This window comes from Battus philenor, unplaced genomic scaffold (genome assembly GCF_028537555.1).
Source record: "Battus philenor isolate CCGP_79_NKW_IND1 unplaced genomic scaffold, ilBatPhil1.0.hap1 SCAF_2, whole genome shotgun sequence".
Classification (NCBI taxonomy): Eukaryota; Metazoa; Arthropoda; class Insecta; order Lepidoptera; family Papilionidae; genus Battus; species Battus philenor.
Genome location: NW_027181682.1, coordinates 16,948,178 through 16,960,192, shown reverse-complemented (window position 1 = coordinate 16,960,192; position 12,015 = coordinate 16,948,178). Strand labels below are relative to the sequence as shown.

The following is a 12,015-nucleotide window of genomic DNA, read 5'->3' as shown; positions in this document are numbered from 1 at the left end:
TTATCATTTCTTCTCTGTGGAGATTTTTTGAAGAATTTTCAATGTTCTAATAATTTTATTTTATATCTATACATAAATAAGTTATAATAAAAGCATTGGTTTTTTTTGGTTGAAATCATTTTTAAAAATTAGCAAGCAAAGTAATAATCGTTTATTACTTGTTTTGGAGCACAGATAATTAATGGCTTAATTTTTTACTGTGCACTTGTCACGTCCACTGATTACGTTTGTTCGACATTTTGTTAGAGTTACGCTGAATTTTCATTTTGGTTAACTCAATGTTATTAAATATTAGTAAGAAGTGATAATGTCTGACTCGGAGGCAAGTAACTACTCGGGCAGCGGTTCGGACGTGGCCAGTGTAGCGTCGAACGGTTCTCGGAGGAGCGCCGCTTCGAACCGTTCGGCTAGGTCGCGTTCGATTTCTCGATCGCGGTCAGGAAGTGGCAGCAGGTCCCGCAGCCGCTCCAGGTCCCGCTCGAGGTCCCGTTCTCGATCCAGGTACACCTAGCTTTATTGAAATGTGTTGCATTGTTATGGCTTCACTGCCACCTTGGTAGTGATAGTGATTTCTTCACGTTGGTTCTTCGATTGTCCTCCAGGAGCCGCTCGGCTGGCTCCGACGGCAGCCGCAATAGAGACGACGAGGCCAAGGAAGCCTCGGGCGACGAAGATGTTGAGGTAACAAATTTTACTAACACTTTGATTTTATAACCACTTAATATATTTCTCACGTAGGAAAGCCTACAATTCGTACAATTATAGTAAAATTTTTGTTAATATCAAGAAACTATGTAATTTATTCAGAATTAATGTGTATACATGTTTAGGTTATGTGTAAACTTGACTGTACTATGTTCACAGTTAAAGATTCAATATTCTAAAACTTATTGGTTAGATTTTACGAGCTTGGATACATTTATATGGCGGCAAAATGTCAGTACACATCAGACATTTGTTTAATGCAGACTTGATTTATATTTAAACTAATTGCCATTTTGCTTTTTATTAAAAAATGTTATAGTTTATAGAACCAAAATAATGCATTATTCTATGGCCATGAACTAAATAGGTTCTATATTCCAATTGAAATGAAAGACAGTTTTATGAAGTATTAGGGGAACCGGAAAGTAATGTTGTTTCTGTCAACTTATTTTATAGAAAAACTGATAGACTTTTACTGCCTTGGCATTGAAAATTTGTATACTAGATGGTAAAAGGGTGTTGATAATCAAGGTGAATATATTGTTGATTAGAAATAAAAACTTGTTAAAAATGTATATGTGTTAAATTAACTTAAGAAAGCAACATTGCTTGTATTGGCTCTAGTCCCGGATGAAGTTAATGCTGCTAGCCCTGAGGACTCTCCTGGCTTCTTCAGAATTGAGTTCACAGACCGAAAGGGTCTATAATCTCATAAAAATTTTAAATTGCCTATCATTTTTAATTTTGCACAAATCAACCCACAAAGGTATCTTGTATTGATAAATTGATGTGTTTGTGTATACACCAGTGGCAATAAAATCATGAAAGGTTCCTATAGCTGTGTATATGTGTGGCTCATGTATATGTGTGTGTGAACTTCAGCCATTACCTCTTGTTTTTTAATAAGACAAATATATTGGCACCTGTTGGAATGTCCGATTTAGCAAGTGGTTGATAAAAGTGCCAGCAGATATACATATCGCTTGTATAATTTGCATATATATGTATATATATATATATATGTGTGTAACAATATCACCTTTTCATTCATTGTCATCATATATGTCAAGGTAAAAATAACAAGAGAGGAATTAGATAAAAACTACTTTATATTCAATTGACAGCTACATGTATACTTTTGATGATATCTCTTTGGTTTGTTCTATGAAGACGCCATGACAAGCTCAATAGGATTTGTTTAATCTATTTCATGAATATCCCTTACTATTGTATAGTAAGAGAAATTCATTCTCAAGATATGTATTGTCACCTAAATAATCTTTTACATTGGAGAAGTTTTTTTTTTACTGCATATATAATTTTTTTTTAAAGTAATTGTGTCCTTATATATGGCAGATATGGCCAAACTGCGGCTAGCGAGCCACTTGCAGCTCTTTGAATGATTATTTTTGACTCTAATTGATTGCTGAATTAAATCGATTTTTAAATTTATATTATTATACCTATATCAGCTCTTGGGAAATTGAAATCACTGGTGTGAATAATAATAATTATTATTGTACTATAAAATAAGCGAAATACATACACTGATCTTAAGTAACTAACTGGCATCTTGAGTATTATTAGGAGTGCCGTCAATCCACATGTTTTGTACTTTTGTCATATAATTTCAATAAATATAATTGTATGTTAAAAAAATGCATTACCGTGTATAAATTATTTTTTAAAATTACAAACAATCAAAAATAAAATCTGTATATTATGTTATAAATCAAATTACATTATGTACAGTTGTAATTTTACGAAATAACTAGATATGTAAACATAATGTGAACTTTTTTTTAACCCCAACCTAAAGCCACCACTTATAGAAAATTTGGTGTATGTTATACACAGAATAAAAATAATTATTAAAAGAAGCAAATGATGCCTGTTTTAACAGCTCCTAATAGATCTCAGACTGTGTATTTCGTGCGACAGGGATAACGCTCTACGAAGCCGAAATTAGCCGATTGTCTCTTTTTCCAAAGGTCAATGTGCAATATTTATCGGCATGTACTATAGTAAGCTGCCACTGGCTCAACAGTATTTAGCATTTTAAATGAAATTTAACAAATTTTGCTCTACACTTTATAAAATTATCCATATCAATGTGTTAACTAACCAAGTTTCATACACTTCAATCAACTGAAAATCTAAATGCTATAGTAAGATTTATTAAATATTATATATTTAATTTTAGATTGAAAACTATGAAACGGTAGGTCTAAAATACAGTGTATAACTTTAATATATATGCCTACACATATACAGTTGCTTACTAAGGAATTAATAGTTTTAGAGAGCTAACATAAATGTCCCTGTTTTTTTATATACAGGATGATTGGTTATAGGTGTAAAAGTTTTAACCCTTTCCACTCCAAGACTGTTATGTAGCATCGATAAAATTTAATTGAATTATAGTATCTTGCGATTCTAGAATATGTTTCATTCATTCGTGATTCAAACATTTTAGTAACAAAAATCTTTCCCGTTTTAAAATTTTCCGCAAAAAGAAGTATTGCACCATGTAGAGTATCACTCGACAGTGGAGCTTGTGGAACAAAATCAGTGTTGAGTGACACTTGACATTGGAGTGGAAAGGGTTAAAGGGGTAAATGTATATATCAATTGTTGTTAATTAATACATGGTACTCTCTATCAATGGTTACAGATAAATAATATAATGATAATATAGTAAGAAAAAGTAATTTAAAAATTAAAATATTGACACATTAAAATTAATTATTGTTTAATATGTCTCTGCAGATTTACTGGTCTGTTGCATTTCAATAGTCAAGTAAAAGTTAGTCCAGTGATGGAGAACTGAGACTTGAGACCGTTGGTTGAGGATTTGTATCCCAAGATACAATCTTATATAATTTATACTTTGCTTATTAATTATATGAGATTGCCATTGATCACAAACATTTCCAGAGGATGTTACTGCCCATAGTAACATCTTCTGTGTACCGTAATACCACACTGCGATCACCTGCAAAGTGTTGAGATTATAGTGTATAGATATCCTAGAGGGAAGGCCTATGCCTTGCAGAGAGCGTCTTAAGTGCTGAAACAATAGTTACGATTTGAAAAAGTAAATAAATTTGTACACTTATAGACAAATTTTTCTTAAAAATCAACTATTTTGCATATTTTACATTAATCCAAACATAATTGTCAAATTCTTTACTTCTTATACTACCTCATCAAAAAATTTTATTCGCATTACAGGATGAGCAGGAACCTGAAGGTGAGGATCTTGTAGACTCAGAAGAATATGATGAGGATGAAGAAGAAGAGAGAAGAAGAAAGAAACGGAAAAAGGACAGTCGGTATGGCGGGTTTATTATTGATGAGGCTGAGGTGAGTCAATCTTAAATGACTAATTTATATTTTAGAATCTAGATTTTGTTTTAAATCTATTCTGTACCAAAAATTTTTTTTGTAATTGTGATTTATATATGGTGGTGTATTACATATTAGTTTATATTCTACTATCCCAATTTATTTCTATATTGATTTATATTTTAGAATTCTTATCCTTCTTTGCAAATTTATGTTCTGACATATCTATATATTTAAATGTATGTTATATTATATTACGGAATCTTTATTTATTTTTAATCTAATTCTGTTATAGGTGGACGACGAAGTTGACGAAGATGATGAGTGGGAAGAAGGCGCCCAGGAGATGGGCATTGTGGGCAACGAAGTGGACGAAATCGGTCCAACCGCCCGAGAAATCGAAGGTCGTCGCCGGGGCACCAATCTCTGGGATTCACAGAAAGAGGAGGAGATTGAAGAGTACCTGAGAAACAAGTACGCTGATGAATCGGCAGCGCTGCGACACTTCGGTGAGGGCGGCGAGGAGATGTCTGATGAGATCACACAGCAGACCCTCCTCCCGGGTATAAAAGATCCAAATCTGTGGATGGTCAAGTGTCACATCGGAGAAGAAAAATCAACCGTTCTCCTTCTCATGAGAAAGTTCATCGCATACAAGAACTCTGAGGAGCCTTTTCAGATTAAATCAGTTGTCGCACCAGAAGGCGTTAAAGGTTACATTTATATAGAGGCCTACAAACAAACACATGTAAAAGCCATAATTAATAATGTCAGTGCCTTAAGGATCGGTACATGGAAACAGGACATGGTGCCTATTAAAGAGATGACAGATGTCCTGAGGGTAGTTAAGGAGCAGTCAGGGTTGAAACCAAAGCAATGGGTTCGTTTAAAACGAGGCTTGTATAAGGATGATATAGCGCAAGTGGATTATGTTGACTTAGCCCAAAATCAAGTGCACCTGAAATTGCTGCCTAGGATAGACTACACAAGGCTAAGAGGTGCCTTGAGGACCGTGCAGAGTGAGAACGAAGCGGCAAAGAGAAAGAAGAAGCGGCGCCCGGCCGCGAAACCTTTCGACCCGGAAGCCATACGAGCTATCGGTGGTGAAGTCACCTCCGACGGCGATTTCCTCATTTTCGAAGGTAATAGATATTCAAGAAAAGGATTCCTGTACAAAAATTTCACAATGTCTGCCATCCTTGCCGAAGGTGTGAAGCCATCACTCACAGAATTAGAGAGGTTTGAGGAACAACCGGAGGGTATCGATATCGAGTTAGCGGCTCCAGCCAAGGACGACCCGACGAGCTTGCACTCCTTTTCCATGGGAGACAATGTCGAGGTGTGCTCCGGTGATCTCGCCAACTTGCAGGCGAAGATCATTGCCATTGACGGCTCCATGATCACCGTCATGCCGAAGCACGATGCGCTGAAGGACCCTCTTGTTTTCAAGCCTAATGAGTTGAGGAAGTACTTCAAGCAGGGAGACCATGTAAAGGTACTTGCGGGTCGTTACGAAGGTGACACGGGTCTGATCGTCCGCGTGGAGCCGCACCGCGTGGTGCTCGTTTCCGACCTCACCATGCATGAGCTGGAGGTGCTGCCGCGTGACTTGCAACTGTGCTCCGACATGGCTACCGGCGTTGACTCGCTCGGACAGTTCCAGTGGGGCGATATGGTGCAGTTGGACCCGCAGACTGTAGGTGTTATCGTGCGTCTCGAGAAAGAGAATTTCCACGTGCTCGGCATGCAAGGCAAAGTCATCGAGTGCAAGCCGCAAGCGCTGCAAAAGCGTCGCGAGAATCGCTTCACCACCGCGCTCGACTCCGAGCACAACAACATCCAGAAGAAAGACATCGTGAAGGTGATCGACGGTCCGCACGCCGGCCGCGAGGGCGAGATCAAGCACCTGTACCGCAACTTTGCGTTCCTGCAGTCGCGCATGTACCTCGACAACGGCGGCGTGTTCGTGTGCAAGACGCGCCACCTGCAGCTCGCGGGCGGCGCCAAGAGCGCGGCGGCGGCGGGGCTCGCGCTCGGCTTCATGTCGCCGCGCATTCACTCGCCGATGCACCCGTCGGCGCGGGGCTCCCCCGCCGGGGGCAGGGGACGCGGGCGCGGCGGCCGGGGCGCCGTGGCACGCGACCGCGAGCTCATCGGCCAGACCATCAAGATCACGGGCGGGCCGTACAAGGGCAACGTGGGCATCGTGAAGGACGCGACGGGCAGCACGGCGCGCGTGGAGCTGCACACCATGTGCCAGACCATCTCGGTGGACCGCGGGCACATCGCGGCGGCGGGCGGCGCCCCGGGCGCTGCGGGCGGTGCGTCCTCGTACTCACGCACGCCGCGCGCCGCCGGCTCGCGCACGCCCACGTACCGCGAATCGGGCATCAAGACACCCATGCACGGCTCACAGACACCCGTGTACGAGGCGGGCGCGCGCACGCCGCACTACGGCTCGGCCACGCCGTCGCACGAGGGAGCGCGCACTCCGGCGCACGGCGCCTGGGACCCCGCTGCCGCTGCCACGCCCGCGCGCCCCGACTTCGATTTCGAGGAGGCGGGCTACGCGCAGGGCCCCTTCACACCGCAGACGCCCGGCACCATGTACGGCTCCGACCACTCGTACAGCCCGTACCGGCCCAGCCCGAGCCCGGCCGGCTTCCCGGCGGGCTACCTGGGCGCGCCGAGCCCGGCCGACTACTCGCCCAGCTCGCCGTCGTACGCGCCGCCGACGCCGGGAGGCGCGGGCGGCGGTGTAGGCGGCACCGGGGCGGGCAGCGAGGCAGCCGACTGGCTGACGACGGAGGTGGAGGTGCGCGTGTCGGGCGCTGCGGAGGAGGCGCTGCGCGGGCAGACGGGCGCTGTGCGCTCGGTATCGGGAGCCACGTGCTGCGTGTTCCTGCCGCAAGATGAGCGCGTGGTCACGCTGCCCGCAGCTCTGCTCGCGCCCGTTGTGCCGCACTCCGGTGACAGAGTCAAGGTATACCCGCCCACCATTGCAAATACGCAAAAACCTCTTTTTATAGCTAGACTTCGTAAAAAACTTAGAAATTAACTTGAAGTTTTTCGTAATATCTAGGCTGATTTGTAAACCTTGTAATCATTATCCTTCATAGTCAAACAATACACACACTTTCTTGTATTAAACTGGTACAAAATCGCTTTTACCCCTTGTAGATATAACCGAGCTTCGCCATGCACAAAGTGGTCACAAATGACCAAGTAATTTAGAAAGCTGTGTTCATATTAACTAGTTAAAATATTGACTGATTAAAAATGACTTCTACTATTAGTGCAGATGCATTGTTGAGTGAAAGTTAAGTCTGTATTGATTCACTGATAAGATAATTTCGATTTCTTTTTTTAATTGACATAATATATTCTTTGCTCCATTAGGTGATAGCTGGCGAGCATCGCGAGGCGGTTGGACAGTTGATCTCTATAGATAACCAGGAGGGCGTGGTCAAGTTCGGCACTGATGAAATCAAGATCCTGCAGCTGAGGCACCTCTGCAAGATGAGCACCTCCTAGATCTCCAACTGGTTCCACTGAATCATGTTCCACTTACTACAAGTATATGATAAATGAGGGTAAATTCAAGTTATGTCTACCCTCAATTGTAGCCAATATGCAGTTTACATCGCTGTGATATATATACATGGGAGATGATATTCATTTTGATATCAGACATGTTAACTGTCGGTATATGCCATATGTTGATCAGTAAGGGAGCCACACTAAACCTCAAGATTGGGGGGAATAAACCCCATCTCACCTAGGAACTAGAGATACTATGGTTTGTTATGTTTAAGTTTAATTTTCCTGACATTTTATTTGAATATGACTTAATCATTGCGATTTGGACATTTAAGCATTTTTTTTTGCAAGAACTGCACGTTTTCTGTTATGATACAATACACTTGTGTTGTCCAGTTTGTACTAGCCTAGTTTGACGGATTTTTATTTATTAAAATGTAAACAACCTGTATATTTAAATATATAAATGATGGCATACTGTTTATATTTACAGAAATAAAGTCGAGAAGTTACATGATTTGTTTCATTTGTTGTGACAGGTGAACAGTTAAGACAATTATATTAATAGCGGGGGTTGCTACCTAGATTAACTGTACTAGATTGAATTAGTGATGATATTTATATAAGCAACAGAAACCACTCACCGGATTCAATAGCACCCATGTGGGTCGAACCTCAACCTTCATGCTATTTATTACCTGGGTAATACCACAAACACGTTGAAAGTGTAAAGTCTAGCTTTTTGTGCCTTTGTATAAGCTCTATAAAATTAGACACTCCTTTATATCTTTGCCTACACTTACATATAGTAAGGAAAAAAAATATTAAATACAACATACTGTAAAGGATTTTGAAGTGTATGGGAACTTGGAAAATAATTGCTATAATTATTTTATTATGTAAAACTACTTGAATGGAACAATCATGGCCATATATTAGATGACCAAACAAAAAGAAGATCAAACCCTTGGATATGAATATCATCCATTGCGCTTGCTGGTCTGTGGTTTCACTCTGGAACTGTTAGTCACCAGTAGTTATATGGTTTACCACTTAAAATTTCTAGCTATAGGCTACTTTTGTTAATCTATGTATTTGTTGATTTCTGAGTGGATCTCTAGAAAAATCGCGAGAAAAGACCCGTCCATTCTGTGACTGTGAGCTTGCCAGTGAAGTCCAGAGTCATGTTGCAGTGCCGGAAATCATCACGCGTTATAGATTGTCCGCCCATAAAGACAGATGACCCTGTCAAGGTCATGGTAACACGCTCCAATTGGTTTTATTGGAAGTCTAAGGAAGGCCTTATTAGCAGTGGTGAAGATTGGATTCTTAATAAAAAAATAAAAGTCTCAAATTGATTTTATTAACATTTATTGAATAAATAATACAAAAATTGTTTTTCGATTGAATTTTTATTAATTATCTTCAAATGCAAACGGAAGTGAGCAAAAAACCGCCGAAGAAACCGGACATTGACTAATTTTATAACCAAAAACATCTCCATGCTCTTCGCACAGTTCCAGCTTGCATTGAAAACTTCAAATAGAATTGCAAATACATAATTTTCTACACGAGCGACTAATATGAAAGCCGCTTGGAAATTTATTCTCAAAAATTTACAAATAACACTTAAATCATGCGAATTAAATGCTCGAAGAAATGCGTCTGAAGCAATAGAATGCCGAAAATCAATAAATATAAACCGTACAACTAATCAACAAGCTAAATCTGCAGTTTTCAATCTACCCTCATTTCGAAGAGTACAGACATTCTGCAGGATGTAGGTATTGTAACTTCTGTACTCCACCGAAAGGATACACAGGTCCAGCTGCTTAAATTGGGAGCTTTATGCTCCAGCTTGCCCCCTCCTGCATACATGTAGTATAACAATGCTAAACATAATCCCCGTTCCCCTAAGTACTACACATTTATCTTAACTGAATTATCAACCTTGCCGCACCTGCTGTTAAAGGATAAATTATGTAAAATATTCAATTATAATCTATATTAATTCATAATGTTAATTTCTGTGTGGCGCGACATATATCAACCTGGTAACATCCGTGAAACGGATAACTATATAGAAGACACTAGGCCAATATCTACAGAGTAAAACCGCAGCGGGTGACTAGTATCGCCCGCTTGCGTACACAAAGACCTCAGATCTATAATTATTATGGTAATTATATAAAATAACTGATATAGTTAAAGCGATTATTTGACACTACACATATAGACAATTTATTTTAATGACGTAAAATGATAACTGTAAAGTTCAGAATTACAAGGTCGGTTCAGCCTGGTAACGGATCCATTATGAAAAATATAATTCATAAAGCCATCCCACATGGATACCACTATCGAATAAACTTTGGCTTACACTCACCCATGTGCAGTTCTTATAACAGAATATATGAAAAACTGTCTGCCATCGATATTTGCCTTATAGGTGTTCTTAAACCATATTAATATTTCACTATATCCATAACTGATTTTTAAGCACACAGCCTTAAAGGTTGCACGGCGAAGGAAACATCTTCAAATTAAGAGTTCTCTTGGTTTCTAAAGTCTAAGTCAGATGTTTATTTTTCTATACAATCACTTTATTTATAGTAATTTTTTATTTTTCACGAAACTTAATGTAATTTTAACTTATCTGTACTGCTGGTGTACCTAAATATATAAATTAAAATAAAACTTTTAATTCAGTGTAATTTAACTATTTGGTAAAGAGATCATTGAAAAATTCTTTTTTGTACATCAGCGGGTAGTCTTAAAATTGCAATCCTACAAGTGTTCTACAAAGTAAAGTAATATGAATAAATAAAGTAAATATATTAATATGGACATGACTCTGAATTTAAATAAACCTTTCCGTATCTTAACGATATTTTTTTTTCCATTTTATTGATAATATTTGTGAAAAATAGAAATGTCGTATCCATGATATGTTATACGGTGAAGTGCCAAAGAAATGCTTTACTATATCAATCACTGAACATATACAATAGGTAATTCCCCAACTGTGACAAGAAAAGCTAAATTGGCTCCGCGCATCCGTCTCGCTCGCACACACCGACCGCTACGCTACAATTTAAATACACTACACATAAATAATTATGTACAGGGGGGCTTACAATTTTTTAATATATATATAGAAACTTAGAACCGATCGAAACATTTTGCAACAAGATTAAAATTAGCTATCGATTGCTTTTTACAAAGTGATGCATACCGTACATAATATACAAATCGTCCGGACCTTGGTCCAGGACTTTGTTCACAATTTACAGACAGCGTGGGCACATCCCACTGTTGATCGACTGAGTAAAATCTAAATACATTCAGCCAAATCGATTAAAATTTCTGCCTATATAAATATCGATATTTGAGTGAATCGATACATCGATTTGTATCGTCTACATTACTGATTATAGTTGCATACCTAACTGTATCTAAGCGGGCTGAACTGTGATGATGTCGACTGCTTTGTACCCCACTTAACCTTGACCCAGGGAATAAATATAGTATTTGGCGAATGAAATTCGAACCTTAATTTCAACGCATTAAGGTTGTAAATATATTGGCAACAGGTTTAGTTTTTGTTCGCAGCGGGTCAGCAGGTGGTCAGCATCCTCACAGCGCAGGCGCCGAGCCGGCCGCGGGCGCTGGGCGCTAGTGGCGGCCGAGCGAGTGCTCTCACGAGGCGTACATGCGCTTGATGTCGTCCTTGTACCGCTCCTGGATGTCTTTCCTCTTGATCTTGAACGCGGCCGTAACCAGACCCATGTCCGGGGACCACACCTCCGTGCAAAGCTTCACTGCCGCGGGCACCTCGAACTTCTCCAGCCCACCTGGATATAAAGATTCACAGGTCACTAAATGTAAGTGATGTGCAGGACATAGGATCCAAGATAGAATCCAAAATGATGAGGTCCGTAGACATATAAAACTAACCGACAAAGCCTTGTAGATTGGCAAAGGGAACTGACTGCGGGCAGGCCATATAGTGCGCGGAACAGACAACCGCTGAAGCCTTGAGTTAATATAACGGACTCCCGGAGACGAGCTAGTTAATTGGAAGAAGCTGGATACAGCCCACTACCAACCTACCTGCTATTTAAAAACTATGTGGGACGCTTATGTCCAACAGTGGACGTCTTGTGACTGAAATCCTGTTGATATCGACAGATTTGTTTCCAAGCATACTTGAATCGTAATGCTAAACGAGTATTGACATTTCTGACAAACCTGGGTTTTCCCTTTCGGGGACGATATTTTTTTTGCAGTTTGTTTTAGTTTATTATAACTATCTGACAAATGGCTGTATGCTCTGTCAACTGTCAAGAGACGTCCTTCGAAAGTTTGCTTTGATGGATTAATGGACCTCCCTTCAAAATTTATGAATGATGAACATTATCA

The 12,015-nt window shown here is 40.1% G+C and overlaps 2 protein-coding genes across 2 annotated transcripts in view; one reads left to right on the top strand and one right to left on the bottom strand.

The window, feature by feature from the left end:
* The first annotated feature begins 210 nt into the window (after positions 1–210).
* Positions 211–8,105, top strand: Spt5 (Transcription elongation factor subunit Spt5). The gene is made up of 5 exons (XM_068765235.1): positions 211–501; positions 603–681; positions 3,940–4,071; positions 4,349–7,036; positions 7,453–8,105. Exons 1-5 carry the CDS (start codon positions 308–310, stop codon positions 7,585–7,587), a joined length of 3,228 nt encoding a protein of 1,075 aa, XP_068621336.1. The 5' UTR covers positions 211–307; the 3' UTR covers positions 7,588–8,105.
* Positions 8,106–10,169: 2,064 nt separating this feature from the next.
* Positions 10,170–12,015, bottom strand: part of Acsl (Acyl-CoA synthetase long-chain) — a 67,858-nt gene continuing 66,012 nt past the window's right edge. The window contains exon 13 of the mRNA XM_068764895.1: positions 10,170–11,447. Within this exon, the coding sequence (XP_068620996.1) occupies positions 11,293–11,447 (155 nt within the window). The 3' untranslated portion in view covers positions 10,170–11,292. The remainder of the gene's footprint in view (positions 11,448–12,015) is intronic.

Coding starts and splice junctions, on each gene's coding strand:
- Spt5 (XM_068765235.1), top strand. CDS start 308: ATGTCTGACTCGGAGGCAAGTAACTACTCGGGCAGCGGTTCGGACGTG. Junction 502..602: donor AGGTCCCGTTCTCGATCCAG/GTACACCTAGCT, acceptor ATTGTCCTCCAG/GAGCCGCTCGGCTGGCTCCG. Junction 682..3,939: donor CGGGCGACGAAGATGTTGAG/GTAACAAATTTT, acceptor TTCGCATTACAG/GATGAGCAGGAACCTGAAGG.